At 48.2% G+C, this 16,694-nt stretch overlaps 1 protein-coding gene across 8 annotated transcripts in view; it reads left to right on the top strand.

Moving 5' to 3' along the window:
• Positions 1-16,694, top strand: part of PTK2B (protein tyrosine kinase 2 beta) — a 358,085-nt gene that overhangs the window by 78,072 nt on the left and 263,319 nt on the right. For all 8 annotated transcript variants that reach the window (XM_053383797.1, XM_053383802.1, XM_053383801.1 and 5 more), the window contains 7 exons: positions 497-543; positions 1,693-1,746; positions 3,790-3,887; positions 7,483-7,567; positions 10,452-10,552; positions 11,909-12,024; positions 14,569-14,669. In XM_053383797.1, the coding sequence (XP_053239772.1) occupies positions 497-543; positions 1,693-1,746; positions 3,790-3,887; positions 7,483-7,567; positions 10,452-10,552; positions 11,909-12,024; positions 14,569-14,669 (602 nt within the window). The remainder of the gene's footprint in view (positions 1-496; positions 544-1,692; positions 1,747-3,789; positions 3,888-7,482; positions 7,568-10,451; positions 10,553-11,908; positions 12,025-14,568; positions 14,670-16,694) is intronic.

Here is a 16,694-nt window from a genome sequence, read left to right as displayed (position 1 = left end):
TAGCCTGGAGAAGAGGAGGTTAAGGGGTGATATGATAGCCATGTTCAAATATATAAAAGGATGTCACAAAGAGGAGGGAGAAAGGTTGTTTTCTGCTGCTCCAGAGAAGCGGACACGGAGCAATGGATCCAAACTGCAGGAAAGAAGATTCCACCTAAACATTAGGAAGACCTTCCTGACAGTAAGAGCTGTTTGACAGTGGAATTTGCTGCCAAGGAGTGTGGTGGAGTCTCCTTCTTTGGAGGTCTTTAAGCAGAGGCTTGACAACCATATGTCAGGAGTGTTCTGATGGTGTTTCCTGCTTGGCAGGGGGTTGGACTCGATGGCCCTTGTGGTCTCTTCCAACTCTATGATTCTAGGATTCTATGATTCTATGACTCTTTGTGACCCCATGGACCAGAGCACGCCAGGCACTCCTGTCCAGGTGGGCAGGGTATAAATAATAAATTATTATTATTATTATATATCATTCACCAGAGACTCTTTCTACCCTCAGGCACATAGAGGAGAGGAGGTCCACGCTGAGAGAGAGCTTCAGTGGTGGTGAGTCGAATCTTGTCTTTCTTCCATCCGATCCATGAGGACTGGCTGCTTCAGGGAAAAAAAAAAAAAACGAATTGCAAGCCGAGCCAGAGAGAGCTTCAGCAGCTTTGATCCACATGAAGCCACTGGAGAAGCACTTTTTCAGAGAGTCGGAATTATGGAAGCACCCTTCCCTAAAGGGTGCTCACCCAAATCCTGTTGTCCTTCTTCCACCTCTGACCCAATAGGTTGCACAGGTTTACAAAGCATCACGAATTCTTGCCAGATCTTGTTTGGCTAGAGGCAATAACGAGGGCAGAAAAACCCATGTACACATCAGAGATGATGCCTCCCTCTCTCTCAGCTCCTTCAACTTTTTTGTTTTGTTTTCTATTTCTATGCCGCTTTTTATTCAAATAAATCCCAAAGCGGCTTACAAACAAAAGATAAAAATAACACAACTCTTTGGGTGTGTTCTTGAGGGGCAGGTGGTTGTGGGAATGCCCTCGGTTTCCGGCCTGCCTCCAGTTTTATTTTGGTTTTATTTTTTTATAATAATATTTATTAGTTTTCCAACAAATTAAACACAACACTACAAAAAGAAAAAAGAAAAAACATACAATAATACAATACAATACAAAAAAAGGGGAAAAAACCACTGCAAAACACTAACATACAACTAACAAAACAAAACAAAAACCATTTAAAACACAGTCCAATTTCAATATTTTATCCTTCTTTCACTAATTTCCACGACCTCCTCACACCTCCCTTTTTGTATTCCACTTCTATTAATTGTTTCAGCAATTCCTTTCCATCTTCCTCTATTTTCTATCCTATAATTGTCTTAACACATTCTAACCTTATTTTTCCCTTTAATGCTCTAATAATCTATTTATACTTAATTCCTTATAACATTTCTACTAAAGCCATATAACTTCATTCCAACATTTTTCTAACATTCATTAATTTTACAGTATTTCTGTAAATAGTCCTTGAACTTTTTCCAGTCTTCTTCCACCGACTCTTCTCCCTGGTCTCGGATTCTGCCAGTAGTTTTATATCAATGTGTAATTAAAATACACAGTGGAATAATATTCAAACCATCCACGATTAAAACCCGCCCCCATTAAAACAGCATAACAATTAAAATGGGCTGCTTTGTTCCAGATTCTGATATTTATGCCGAAATTCCAGACGAAGCATCCCGGCCGAAATCTGGAGGTAGGTGCAACTTCTGGACCACTTGCGAATTAATTTTGCCCTCTTAGGAATGAATTGATGTACAGGAGAGGTTGATTGGCTCCGGCATCCATTCCAGGGGTGGCTAAGGGGGTGCCCTCCAGATGTTTGAGGACTGCAGCTCCTATTGCACCTGGCCATTGGCCAGGCCAGCTGCTTTGGCTGATGGTAGAAGGAGTTCGACAGCATAGAGAGGGCAGCATGTTGGCGACCCCTGATCTCTACCTGTGTGGTTCACAAGAAGAGGCTATATCACAATGTTAGATGCAAAGCTTTCAATGAATTTTAGTGGCTTCTCACAGGAACAATTTCTATACCGTGGGGACTGGTAGGGCAGAGGCAGTCCCAGTAGGAAATTTCCATCGCTAGGCTAAATGCAGAAAGCCGTGCAATGCAGTCATACATCGGGTTGAAGTAGCTTCGGGATGAATATTTTCGGGTTGCGCTCTGCGGCAACCTGGAAGTAACGGAGCGTGTTACTTCCAGGTTTCGCCGCTCACGTATGCGCAGACGCTCAAAATGACGTCACGCCAATGCACGGAAGCGCCGAATCGCAACTCGCAGACGCTTGTTGCATTCGCTTCTGGATGCGAACGGGGCTCCGGAACAGATCCCGTTCGCATCCAGAGGTACCACTGTATTTTTTAAAGCAAAAACTTAGTGCCGAGCCTACTTCTGAGCTCAAAGAAGCCGGGATTTTCAGGTTGCTGAGTTCTGAGTCCACTATTGCTACACAGAAACACACATCTGGCAACTGGAGCTAAACAGGTCTTTGTTCCTTCATCACAATTACATTACACCTCCCCCCCAAAAAAAGATTTAAGTTGTGGCATACTTGGTTCTCCCTCTCCTCATTTAACCTCCACAACAACCCTGTGAGGTAGGTTAGGCTGAGACACAGTGACTGGACCAAAGTCACACAGTGAGCTTCATGGCTAAGTGTGGATTTGAACCGTGGTCTCCCAAGTCCTCGTTTGACACTTTTACTATTACCACACCAGGCCACACTGACACACAGAGGAGATGGCAGTAATGGCTGTTTGCACTACATATTGGTGGTGGTGCTTTGCAATGACCCTGCTATGGGATGTGACACACAAGAGCAGTCAAGTACAACATTCCTAGAGTGAACATGTTTACACATGGGGAGGAATGTTTGTCCAGCCAGCAGGTAAACTTCCTGTTTCCTTCTGGGCTGGGACAGACTTCCTCTGCATGTGACTGGAGGTGGGCGTGGCCTCACCTGTGCAGGTAACAACAAAAGCACAAAGGCAGGGCAGCCATCTCTCTCTCTCTGACTACTTTCATCGAAGAAGCAACATTTGCTTAGCCAAAGATGCTCTCTTGGCCTCCAGCCATGAGAGGACAAAGGGACTGTTTCCTTATCAGATAGTTTCCAGGTGTATGATACTTTTCTAAGCTAAGTCTGCCTTCTGGGATCCAATTGTGAACAGAATGTGAGTGAGTAAACTCTTTTTATACTTTTATAGAAGACTGTGTCGTGTCTTATCTTTTATGAGGGAATAAGGGGAATAAGGGAAAATACCAGAACAGTTATTATAGAGGCTTTAGCGAGCCTGAGCAAACGCATCCGCTGTGAGTTTAAAAAGGGGAATGTTACTCTGCTAAAATTGTGAACTTGTTAACACAAGTTGGAAAGGCTATAATGAGACAATATATGCTCTCCTGCATCCCTGAACATTCCCACACCTGTGAGGTTGGCCAGTATGATTAGTGCCAAATTGCAAGTGGGCAGTTAAGGTTTTGAGAGAGTGATCTGCATAAGCCCACCCTAGTGAGTTTGTGGCTTTGCAGAGGTGAGATCTGGGTAGAGCATTTTTTTTCTGCAGCAGCAGAAGCTTGGCCCTTTAACCACTGCACACTGCCACCAGTCTACCGCCTATGCCCCCTATTGAGCTGGGAGTCGCAGGCAGGCCAAACACCCTTTCTGGTCTTATACTGATGGAAGTTGTGCTTTTCCCTTTGTTTAAAACTGGTGTGTTGTTGACGCTTTCTCTTGCACAGCTCAGCAGTTCGTGATCTCCAGGGAAGATGTGGTCCTGGGCCGGATCCTTGGAGAGGGTTTCTTCGGCGAGGTCTACGATGGCATTTACACCAACGAGGTGAGCCATCATAAAATCATTCAGGTGGAAGGGACCACAGGATTCGCCTAGTCCAACCCCCTGCAATGTAACGATCCTTTGCCCAAGGTGGGATTCGAACCCACAACCTTGAGGTTAAGAGTCTCATGCTCTACCTAGTCCCAGGACTATCCCAGGACTTTGAGAGCAGCAGGTGATATAGGATTGGGGGGGGGGCAACTCCCATCTCTTGCGGGGGTGCAATTAGTGCCAGCACCGTCCGTTAAGAGTTTGGGTGTAATCTTCGACACCTCCCTTTCCATGGAGGCGCAGATTGCAGCTATAACAAAGGCGGCATTTTGTCATCTCCGCCAAGTTAAGCAGTTGGCTCCTTACCTCTCTCGCCCTGACCTAGCCACTGTGATCCACGCGACGGTCACCTCCAGACTGGATTATTGTAACTCGCTCTACGTGGGGCTGGCCTTGAGACTGACCCAGAAACTCCAGCAGGTGCAGAATGCTGCAGCGAGACTCCTTACGGGGTCTTCGCTGCGAGATCACATTCACTTGGTGCTATACCAGCTGCACTGGCTCCCGGTGGAGTAAAGGATCGGGTTTAAGGTGCTGGTTTTGACCTTTAAAGCCGTATACGGCCTAGGACCCTCGTACCTACGGGACCGCCTCTCCTGGTATGTCCCACGGAAGACCTTATGGTCTTCAAACAAAAACATCTTGAAGATCCCAGGCCACAGGGAGGTTAGGCTGGCCTCAACCAGAGCCAGGGCTTCTTCAGCCGTGGCCCCGACCTGGTGGAACGCTCTGTCACAAGAGACCAGGGCCCTGCGGGACTTGACATCTTTCCGCAGGGCCTGCAAGACAGAGCTGTTCTGCCAGGCCTTTGGTCGAGGTTCAGTCTGACTCCCTCTCCCCTTTCATAAGAACTTGCATGAAAGTGGCCTCCCAATTTTTCTCACAGGCCCATATAAGTCCAGCACAAACAGTCGGGCCCGGTGAGCATTTAAGGTCCTCAACCCAAATCTGCAGGTTGCCATCTGATTGGATTTTATTCTGATCCTGATCTGATTTGAGGATGTATTTTAATTGATTGTCTGATTTTATGTTAATGTGTTATACATTTGATGTTAGCCGCTCTGAGCCCGGCTTCGGCTGGGGAGGGCGGGATATAAATAAAAATTTATTATTATTATTATTATTATTATTATTATTATTATTATGCTATACAATATACTATCACTGGAGATCTTCCAGGCCGCAGGCCTACCTAGGCTTGCTAAGCCTCTGAATTTGGCTCGCCAGGCCTTTTTGGGCAAACCGTGTCCAATTGTAAATCACCTGAAATCAGGTGCAGAGATCTCTTAATCTTCAATCTTCGCAGCCAATGCCACAGCGCTAAGACTGGAGACGGCGCTGTGACGCTTAGAGCTAAGATCAAGAGGTGAGACTCTGCCTGCTCTCTAGCCATAAACTGAAAGAGCAGGAAGCCTTTATCCATGATTCTGATCTTAGCGCTGTGGAACTGCAGCACTGATTTCAGAGCTCATCCTGCATTTGTTCCTTTTACTATCCAAGAGCAAATAGGGGCGTATCTCTGATCAGCGCTAAGATGGGAGGCAAGCCTCTGCCTCCTTAAACCACCAGATGTCATTAGAAAGGTGACTGAAAGGTGGGTGTTCCTGCCCACCTTTAAAAATAGGGATTAACCATTTCTTCTCAGCATCCTGTTGGAACTCCCTTACCCAACCTCCCCCAAAAATGTTTACATTGTGAGAAAAGCTCCCCTCCTATACCTATGGGCAATGACAGGCTCAATGGAAATTCCATGTTCAGGGGGAGCCTATCTCTTAATATTGGGTTGCGTGGCTAGTTCCCGACCCCCCCCCCAGGTGGAAATAAAGACATATGACACAATTATTAAGGTTAATGGGCTAAAAAAGGCCACAACTTTTATTGGTTACAGGTGATGAGCGGTATTGGCTTAGGCATTGGTCCTAACCGACTATATCCGGCTTCAGCCCGTCTGCTTGAAGTCCGGGAAGGGTTAACCACCAGTAGGGGGAGTCCTGCTGATGCACATCAACTAGGAACTCCTCCGGGGCCACCGCTAGGGGGCGTGCCTTAGGCCCTCACCTCCCTAGGCTTCGGACAGGGCCACACCCCCCAGAATCCTTTAAAGGACTACCCTTCAAAGTGCAGGGCAGGTGATGGCGCTTCCTCCCCTCTTCCATCTACAGAAATATGTTGTTGTTGTTTAGTCGTTTAGTTGTGTCCGACTCTTCGTGACCCCCTGGACCAGAGCACGCCAGGCACTCCTATCTTCCACTGCCTCCCACAGTTTGGTCAAACTCATGCTGGTAGCTTCGAGAACACTGTCCCACCATCTCGTCCTCTATCGTCCCCTTCTCCTTGTGCCCTCCATCTTTCCCAACATCAGGGTCTTTTCTAGGGAGTCTTCTCTTCTCATGAGGTGGCCAAAGTCTTGGAGCCTCAGCTTCAGGATCTGTCCTTCCAGTGAGCACTCAGGGCTGATTTCCTTCAGAATGGATCGGTTTGATCTTCTTGCAGCCCATGGGACTCTCAAGAGTCTCCTCCAGCACCAGAATTCAAAAGAAATATACCAATGCCTAACCGCCAATACCAAGAAAGTTGTGATGATTTGCTACGAGGTAGGCGGAAACCAAGTGGCTGGTGCCAATTTGCCAAGTGGAAAAATTCCTACCAGGCCCCTCAACGGCGACCAACCGAGGTCCATAGCAAGGTGAAGGAACAAAAACCTTATAGGGCGGGAGGGTGGAAAAACAGGAACAGCTGGTGGGTGGCAAAGAGGGAGATCCCCAGCCGTGTCCTGCCTTATATAGGGCAGGCCACGCCCCCCGAGCCAGCCGATTGGGTGACGTGGCTGGGAATTCCTCCAATCCCACTCTAACCCTAACCCTAACCCCACCTCCTCCTTAGGCAGAAGTGGCTTTGCGAGGAGGCTCTGTTTATTCCCTGTGCTGCTTGTGGGCTTCCTACAATCATTTGCCTGGGCATGTGGAAATCCAGAATGCTGTGTTAGATGGGTCTTTGCTTTGACCCAGGAGGGATCTACTGTATTTTCTGGAGTATAAGACTACTTTTTAACCCAGGAAAATCTTCTCAAAAGTCGGGGGTCGTCTTAAACGCCGGCTACAGCAGCAGCTCCTGCAGCAACTCCCCACCAAAGGATAAAACGACAGCAAATTGAATCAGAGGACACCAAGCTCTCTAGATGAAGCAGAAATACGCTTGAAAATTGGCCCCAGAAGCCCCCGGCCACTGGGAAGTGGAGCGGATTTCCGAGCCTGGTTTTTAAAATTTTTATTTGGTGTGCGTTGGAAGAGGGGTAGTCTTATACGACAAGTAAATCCCAAACTCTATATTTTAACTGGAAAAGTTGGGGGGGGTCGTCTTATACTCCCAGTCGTCTTATACGCCGGAAAATAAGGTACTTATATGTGCAGAGATTTGCCCCCCCCCCATCCCTCTGTAAGGATGGTTTCCAGCTCCCATGCATTTGGCTGTATTTAAGTCAGCCAGCAAACCCTGCCGTCTGCCCTGCTTAGCTTCAGCCGAGCTTTGAGTCTGTCTCTCATTCCAGAGCGGAGACCGGGTCAGCGTGGCCGTCAAGACCTGCAAGAAGGACTGTACAGCTGAGAACAAGGAGAAGTTCATGAGCGAAGCAGGTACGAAGGCAGGCAGGCAGGCACTGGGGCACTAGGGACAGGTGTAAGGTGTGCAAAGGAGGGCGACCAAGATCAAGGGTTTGGGGAGCCAAGCCGTATGAGGAATGGCTGAGGGATCTGGGGGGATTTAGCTTGAATAAGAGTCCAGTGGGACGCGGGTGGCACTGTGGGTAAAACCTCAGCGCCTAGGGCTTGCCGATCGCATGGTCGGCGGTTCGAATCCCGGTGGCGGGGTGAGCTCCCGTCTTTCGGTCCCAGCTCCTGCCCACCTAGCAGTTCGAAAGCACCCCTAAGTGCAAGTAGATAAATAGGGACCGCTTACCAGCGGGAAGGTAAACGGTGTTTCTGTGTGCTGCGCTGGTGCTGGCTCACCAGAGCAGCTTCGTCATGCTGGCCACGTGACCCGGAAGTGTCTCCGGACAGCGCTGGCCCCCGGCCTCTTAAGTGAGATGGGCGCACAACCTTAGAGTCGGACACGACTGGCCCGTACGGGCAGGGGTACCTTTACCTTTACCTTAAGAGTCCAGTATAGCTGAAGGAGCGTCTCCACCCCCATCGTTCAGACCTGTCCCGCCCCGACCTGGCCACAGTGATCCATGCAACGGTCATCTCCAGGCTTGACTACTGTAATTCGCTCTACGCAGGGCTGCCCTTGAAGCTGACCCAGAAACTCCAGCGGGTGCAGAATGCTGCAGCGAGGCTGTGCACGGGGTCCCTGCCATGGGAGCATATTCACCCAGTGCTTTACCAGTTGCACTGGCTCCCAGTGGAGTACAGGGTCAGATTTAAGGGGCTGCTTTTGACCTTTAAAGCCCTTCACAGCCTAGGACCCTCATACCTACGGGACCGCCTCTCCCGGTATGCCCCATGGAGGTCCTTAAGGTCCATAAATAGCAACACCCTAGTGGTCCCGGGCCCTAAGGAAGTTAGATTGGCTTCAAGCAGAGCCAGGGCCTTTTCAACTCTGGCCCCGGCCTGGTGGAACGCTCTGCCTCATGAGACCAGGGCCCTGCGGGATCTGATTTCTTTCCGCAGGGCCTGTAAGACAGAGTTGTTCCACCTGGCCTTTGGCTTGGAGCCAATTTGATTCCCTCCCTCTCTTTCTTTTTTCCTTTATTTTAATGTTGTATTTTAATTTTGTTTTCAAGTTGTAATCATTCAACTTGTTTTTATTATTGCTTGTAAGCTGCTCTGAGCACGGCCTTGGCTGGGGAGGGCGGGGTATAAATAAAAAATATTATTATTATTATTATTATTATTATTATTATTATTATTATTATTATTATTAGAGATCCAGCGCTGAGGGCCTTCTGGCGGTTCCCTCACTATGAGAAGCCAAGTTACAGGGAACCAGGCAGAGGGCCTTCTCAGTGGTGGCACCCGCCCTGTGGAACGCCCTCCCCTCAGATGTGAAAGAGAAAAATAACTACCAAACTTTTAGAAGACATCTGAAGGCAGCCCTGTTTAGGGAAGCTTTTAATGTTTAATAGGTTATTGTATTTTAGTGTTTTGTTGGAAGCCGCCCAGAGTGGCTGGGGAAACACCAGAGTGGCTGGGTATAAATTATTATTATTATTATTATTATTATTATTATTATTATTGGAGTCTGCTCCAAATATCACATAAGATGGAGGAAGCTTGTTCTCTGCAGCTCGAGCAAATTCAACTGGCAAGAAAAGAGATTCCTAAATATCAAAACGACCTTGACAGATTGGAGAACTGGGCCAAAACAAACAAGATGAATTTTAACAGGGAGAAATGTAAAGTATTGCACTTGGGCAAAAAAAATGAGAGGCACAAATACAAGATGGGTGACACCTGGCTTGAGAGCAGTACATGTGAAAAGGATCTAGGAGTCTTGGTTGACCACAAACTTGACATGAGCCAACAGTGTGACTCGGCCGCTAAAAAAGCCAATGCAATTCTGGGCTGCATCAATAGGAGTATAGCATCTAGATCAAGGGAAGTAATAGTGCCACTGTATTCTGCTCTGGTCAGACCTCACCTGGAGTACTGTGTCCAGTTCTGGGCACCACAGTTCAAGAAGGACACTGACAAACTGGAACGTGTCCAGAGGAGGGCAACCAAAATGGTCAAAGGCCTGGAAACGATGCCTTATGAGGAACGGCTAAGGGAGCTGGGCATGTTTAGCCTGGAGAAGAGGAGGCTAAGGGGTGATATGATAGCCATGTTCAAATATATAAAAGGATGTCACATAGAGGAGGGAGAAAGGTTGTTTTCTGCTGCTCCAGAGAAGCGGACACGGAGCAATGGATCCAAACTGCAGGAAAGAAGATTCCACCTAAACATTAGGAAGAACTTCCTGACAGTAAGAGCTGTTTGACAGTGGGATTTGCTGCCAAGGAGTGTGGTGGAGTCTCCTTCTTTGGAAGTCTTTAAGCAGAGGCTTGACAACCATATGTCAGGAGTGCTCTGATGGTGTTTCCTGCTTGGCAGGGGGTTGGACTCGATGGCCCTTGTGGGCTCTTCCAACTCTAGGATTCTAGGATTCTATGAACTTTCTGACGCTGAGAGCTGCTTGACAGTGGAAGGGGCTCACTCGGAAAGTGGTGGGCCCCAAGGGTCATCTAGTCCAACCCCCTGAATTGTAGGAATCACAGCTCAAGAATACCTCCAACCTCTGCTTAAAAACCTCCAAGGAAGGTTGATAGAAAGGAGTGGGTGGGTTGCAGAAAGTAGCCCACTGTAACTAGCCCCCCCTCCAAGGATTGCCTAGCAGGGAATGTGGGCCTCACTCAGGCTGAAAGGCCCCTTCCCCCATATAGGGAGAGGTGATCCTTTGGGTACCCTGATCTTGAGTCGGTCGGGGTTTCTTTCTGATGGAGCGAGCATGATGTTAAGTGCGCCTTCAATGCATCCGCAGTGCTGATGAAGAAAATGGACCACCCCCACATTGTGAAGCTAATTGGCATCACTGAGGAGGAGCCCACCTGGATTGTGATGGAGCTTTACCCTTACGGAGAGGTGAGAGGCCAGAGCCAAGGAGGAAGCAGGTGTGACCGACCCATGGAGTGGGCAATTGTTGAAAGTGCAGTAGCAGGGATCATTCAGTTTGTAACTCAAGGGTTAACTCTGTTACCCGTAAGTCAGCTGGCCGAGAGGGGTGAGGGGGTTGCTGAGCATCAGAGAAAGTCGCATGATATTTGGTGGGGCAGCATGTGGTCTGATGGGCTGTCTAGCTACAAGGGAGCTTTCTCTCTGGATCTATGTGGGGCTCCCTTTCAAGGTGACCTGGAAACTACAACTAATCCAGAATGCGGCAGCTAGACTGGTGACAGGGAGTGGCCGCCAAGACTATATAACACTGGTCCTGAAAGACCTACATTGGCTCCCAGTACATTTCTGAGCACAATTCAAAGTGTTGGTGCTGACCTTGAAAGCCCTAAACGTCCTCGGTCCAGTATATCTGAAGGAGCGTCTCCACCCCCATCGTTCTGCCCAGACACTGAGGTCCAGCTCCGAGGGCCTTCTGGCAGTTCCCTCACTGTGAGAAGCCAAATTACAGGGAACCAGGCAGAGGGCCTTCTCGGTGGTGGCACCCGCCCTGTGGAACGCCCTCCCAGCAGATGTCAAGGAAATAAACAACTATCTGACTTATAGGAGACACCTGAAGGCAACTCTGTTTAGGGAAGTTTTAAATGTTTGCTTTATCGTGTTTTTAATATTCTGTTGGGAGCCACTCAGAGTGGCTGGGGAAACCCATCCAGATGAGTGGGGTATAATTATATTATTATTATTATTATTATTATTATTATTATTATTATTATTATTAATTATTACAGTAGTACCTCCGTTTACGTAACCCTCTGGTTACGTAAACTTCGGGATGCAAAAGCAGCAAACCCAGAAGTATTTTTCCAGGTTTTGCTGCATGTGCAGAAGTAGACCTCCGCTTGCAAAAACCTCGGGATCCAGCCGGACCTCCGGACATAGCTGTCAACTTTTCCCTTTTCTTGCGAGGAATCCTATTTGGAATAAGGGAATTTCCCTTTAAAAAAGGGAAACGTTGACAGCTATGCCTCCGGAACAGATCCCGCCCACAACCGGAGGTACCACTGTTTTATTTTCATTATTTTCATTATTATCTTTAGCTGAATCTAGCCCTGTTCTCAACAAGCCCTGGCCCTTAAAATGGGAAAATCCCCTTTCTTTCTTTCTGCTCAAGTTACCTGCTGTTCTGTTCCAATTATTCAGTAAAGTTTATTTTCTCCCTGGACTATTGAAATGAGGGGGAGGGGGGATTGGGGAGGGGGCTCTCCGAGGGAAGAACATTTTGAAAGTGACTCTTCTCTCCCTCATCCTTCCTTCTCCCCGCTGCAGCTGGGACGCTACCTGGAGCAGAACAAGGCGTCGCTGAAGGTGCAGACCCTCATCCTCTACACCTTGCAGCTCGGCAAAGCCATGGCCTACTTGGAAGCCATCAACTGTGTGCACAGGTACGAGAAGGGCACTTCGCCCCCATCCCACCCCACAAGGGCAGTGGGAGGGCGGCGCATATCGTAGACATGTTTTCGCAGTGCCAAATTTGCACACCTGGGCTTCTCCGCAAACAGCCACCCATCATCTCTGAGAAATCGAGAAAGCCCAGACTTCGTATCAGTGCCAGATGGACCCTACCTGTGTTCCTCTGTGAGGCAAGGATGCAGAGCAGCCCTGGGTACCAGAAAAGGCATCTCAGATAGAGAAGGAATGTGGGGGATAAATAAAGAAACTGAATTGGAGACAACTCCCAGTGGAATTGCTAGCAGAGCCTGATTTTCAGGGTGGGCGGGTCTGGAGTGGATTTGATGACATAAACTCTAGTGGGGAGAGCATTGGTGTCATGCGCAAGGAGCTATGCACATGCACAGGTGCGCTGCTCAGGATGGAAGTCTCTCTCCCAGGACCTCCAGACGTGCACCACAGAGAGGTCACTTGCGTCTTCTTCTTGTTTAGCAATCACCCGTAGCTGAGTAAGATTCCAAAACAGGGTTTTAGCAGTGAGTCCGTGAGTGACTGTGGAGGCCAATTCTGGATCCACACATCCTTCCACAGTGGGGACATTGGTTTCTGGGCGGGAGTTGATCATGGTGAGGGTTTGCCACGCGTGCCTTCCTCTTAGCACATTTCTCCCTTGCGTCCTGAGTTCGAGTGTCTTCAAAGCCCATGACACCTTTGGTGAAGGCTGTTCTCCAACTGGAGCGCTTGCAGGCCAGTGTTTCCCAGTTGTCCGTGTTTATACTACATTTTTAAAGATTTGCCTTGGGACAGTCTTTAAACCTCTTTTGTTGACCACCAGCATTACACTTTCCATTTTTAAGTTTGGAATAGAGTAGTTGCTTTGGAAGGCGATCATCAGGCATCCCCACAACATGTGCAGTCCAACAAAGTTGATGTTGAAGAATCATTGCTTCAACACTGGTGATCTTTGCTTCTTCCAGTACGCTGGCATTAGTTCACCAGCCTTCCCAAGTGATGTGTGAGATTTTTCAGAGACAACGGCTTGACTTCACCCCCAAAGGCACACTCTTTTGTTGTCTCCCGAGACAGACAAATTCCAACAACAACAACAACATTTGTATCCCACTTTTCCTCCAAGGACCTTTTTAAATAAATTTAAAATTTATAAATGCGATAAGCATATGGACACATAAAACTTTAAGATAAACTACCACAGAGAGCTGACCCAGAGTTACCCATGGAACCGAGTTTGGGGATTTTCTTAACAAACTACTTTGGGTCGCGAGATGGTCTGCGCCTACAGATCTGTGCACAGAATCTGGCGACCATCTGGGTCATTTTCTGATCTTTGTCAAACAGGAGAAGGTCGAATTTTTGCTTTTCCGGGAGGTCAGTGAGCCTCACCAGTAGAGGATCAATGGTCTCACTATGTGCCTCTTCATAAAAGGGACATCTAAAGAACAAGTGCTCTGGGCTTCCTATCTCCCCCAATGAACAGGCGCAAAGTCTCTGAGTGTATGGGACTTTTTAAAAGGCTCCTTCCGGAACCAGCGAGGGCAGAGCCAAGCTTCTGGCGAGTGTAAAGGCCCTTCTTGCATTTTTGGATACGAGAAAGAAGAGATATGTTGCCGTTGCAGCTATATACCGTATTTTGCGCCCCATAGGACGCACCGGCCCATAGGACGCACCTAGTTTTTTGGGGGGGAAATAAAGAAGAAAAAGATTTATTTCCCCCCCAGGTGCGGGGCTGGAAGAACCAGGTCGGGGAACAGCGGGAAGACGCGCTCCGCCTCCCCGCTGTCCCCCGAGCTTGTGGGGCTGGCAATGGGGAGAAGTGCACTGAGTCCGGGACTGCAGGCAGCTCTGCGCAGCCATCGGGAGCCGGACAGGACTTCGCGCCCCGCTCCCGATGGCCGCGCAGAGCTGTGCTGAGCCCGGGACTGCAGGCAGCTCTGCGCAACCCTTGGAGCCGGTCTCCCGAGGGTTGCGCAGAGCTTCCTGAAGCCTGGAGAGCGAGAGGGGTCGGTGCGCACCGACCCCTCTCGCTCTCCAGGCTTCAGTGAAAGCCTGCATTCGCCCCATAGGATGCACACACATTTCCCCTTCATTTTTGGAGGGGGGAAAGTGAGTCCTATAGGGCGAAAAATACGGTATCTCTTGATTTCTCCAATTTTATATGCGGGGCACCTTGAGCAGTCCTGTTGCCAAGGTCCTTAAGTTGGCTTCCCTAGTTCCCTAGTACCCTGTTTTGTCCTCAACAACAACCCTGTGAGGTAGATCAGGCTGAGAGCAAGTGACTGAATGAGGTCATCCCATGAGCTTCGTGGCTGAGTAGGGAATCGAACCCTCTTCTCCCAAGTCCTAGTTTAGTGCTCTAACCACTATGCTGGCTGTCTCATCTTATCGGTGAGCAATAGATGACCTGGGGGTCCCACCATGGCATGTGTACTCAGGCACTTCTGATCCACCCCACCATCATACCTATTGCCCCCCTCCACCTCCCAGAAAAGAAGTGGCCAATCTCACCTTGTCACCTGCAGGGACATCGCTGTCCGGAATGTACTGGTGGCTTCTCACGAGTGCGTCAAACTGGGAGATTTTGGGCTCTCCAGATACATTGAGGATGACGAGTATTACAAAGGTAAGGAGGGGGGGTTGGGGGTGTCCCAGAGCTCCAGGCTGAATGGTTATATTTTCTGAGAATCCTCCAGAAAAATAATATCTCAAAGAACCTGTTGATGGCATTTTTACCATTGTACTGTTGAGCATGGTCTGTGTGTGTGGTTTGGGAGCTGCACGGTCAGGGAAAAAACAATGCTGCCCAGGGGTGTAAAGACTGCAGAGAGAATAATTGAGTGCACTCTTCCCACCTTAGATCATATCTATGCTTCCAGGTGTCATAAGAAAGCTGCAGAGATAGTGCAGGATAGTGCGCACCCCGAAAATGATCTCTTTTAGCTTCTGCTAAGGTACAGGGTTATAAAGACTAGGACTAGCTGCCTGAGAAACAGTTTCTACCCAAATGCGATTTTGATTTTAAACGCAGTGTAAGGAGTCTCTATGGGAGTATATTGTATTTAAAAATGGGGTATCAGAGGTTTTAGGGGGTTAACCAGGCTGGGATAGCTGGAATAGCAGGCTTGTTGAGTTTTGAATGTCTTATGTAGATTTTTCAGTTTCGTTGTTCTGTATGGGACAATGACGATAAAGATATTGTATCGTATCATATGAATGGATCAGCGCAAGTCAATTGTGAGTGTACTGTACTACCCAAAAAAAGTCTCAAAGCAATTTGCAGTATATATACAATGCCATTGAATATGACTAAAACAGTACAGCCGTACCTTGGTTTTTGAATTTAATCCAAGCCTCGTCGGACATTCCAAAAAATGTTCGCAAACTGGAACACTCACTTCCGGGTTTGCAACGTTCGGGAGCCGATTTGTTCGACAGCTTAGGCATTCAACTACCAAGGTGCAACTGTACGTAATATTCCCCAGAATGGAGTGTAAGGTAGTCTCTGTGGGAGTATATTGTATTTAATTGTGGGGGATCAGAGTTTTTAGGGGGTTAACCAGGCTGGGATAGCAGGCTTGATGGTTATTGAATGTCTGATGTAGATTTTTTCAATTTCATTGTTCTGTATATGGACAATGACGATAAAGATTATCGTTTCATATTGTATGTTGCATACATGTAAATAAAGTCCACCTGGCCACTGCTTTGTGTTTGCTGCACAAGCTGAATTTGACCCTTGCTGGTGCATCAAGAAGATGCCCAATTCAAGTGCCCAACATCTCAAGTGCAAAGGATTGGTGCAGTAACACAGGAAGCTGCCACATAATTGAGCATGTACATCTTAGAATCATAGAATCATAGAATCATAGAGTTGGAAGAGACCACAAGGGCCATCGAGTCCAACCCCCTGCCAAGCAGGAAACACCATCAGAGCACTCCTGACATATGGTTGTCAAGCCTCTGCTTAAAGACCTCCAAAGAAGGAGACTCCACCACACTCCTTGGCAGCAAATTCCACTGTCAAACAGCTCTTACTGTCAGGAAGTTCTTCCTGATGTTTAGGTGGAATCTTCTTTCTTGTAGTTTGGATCCATTGCTCCGTGTCCGCTTCTCTGGAGCAGCAGAAAACAACCTTTCTCCCTCCTCTATGTGACATCCTTTTATATATTTGAACATGGCTATCATATCACCCCTTAGCCTCCTCTTCTCCAGGCTAAACATGCCCAGCTCCCTTAGCCGTTCCTCATAAGGCATCGTTTCCAGGCCTTTGACCTTGATCTTGGTGCAGTATTTTCTGCATTCCCTGGCAGTGGCTCTCCAGGGATTCAGGCAGGTGACAATCACAGCCCTACTGGAAGATGTCATTGGGATTGACGCTGAGACCATCTGAAGGCAAAGCTGATGTTCTGTGGCTGAGCTACTGGCCTTCTCACCAAAAATATTGGGTAACCAGACTGGAAAAGGCCTCCGCCCAAGGCCTTGGGATGTCCCTGCCAGCTGAAAAAGGCAGTTTTTTGTGAGGCCAGCTCCTCTGGGCATGTCCACACTGCAGGGCAGCTCAGCTGTGGCCTGCACCCAGGTTCAAAAATGTGGGATGCAGTTTGTTTATTTGGCAAAGTGCTTGCTTCCCATGTGACGGTTTGGGGAC

This window comes from Podarcis raffonei, chromosome 3, assembly GCF_027172205.1.
Source record: "Podarcis raffonei isolate rPodRaf1 chromosome 3, rPodRaf1.pri, whole genome shotgun sequence".
Classification (NCBI taxonomy): domain Eukaryota; kingdom Metazoa; phylum Chordata; class Lepidosauria; order Squamata; family Lacertidae; genus Podarcis; species Podarcis raffonei.
Note: the sequence above shows the minus strand (reverse complement) of the source record. Positions and strands in the feature narration are given on the sequence as shown.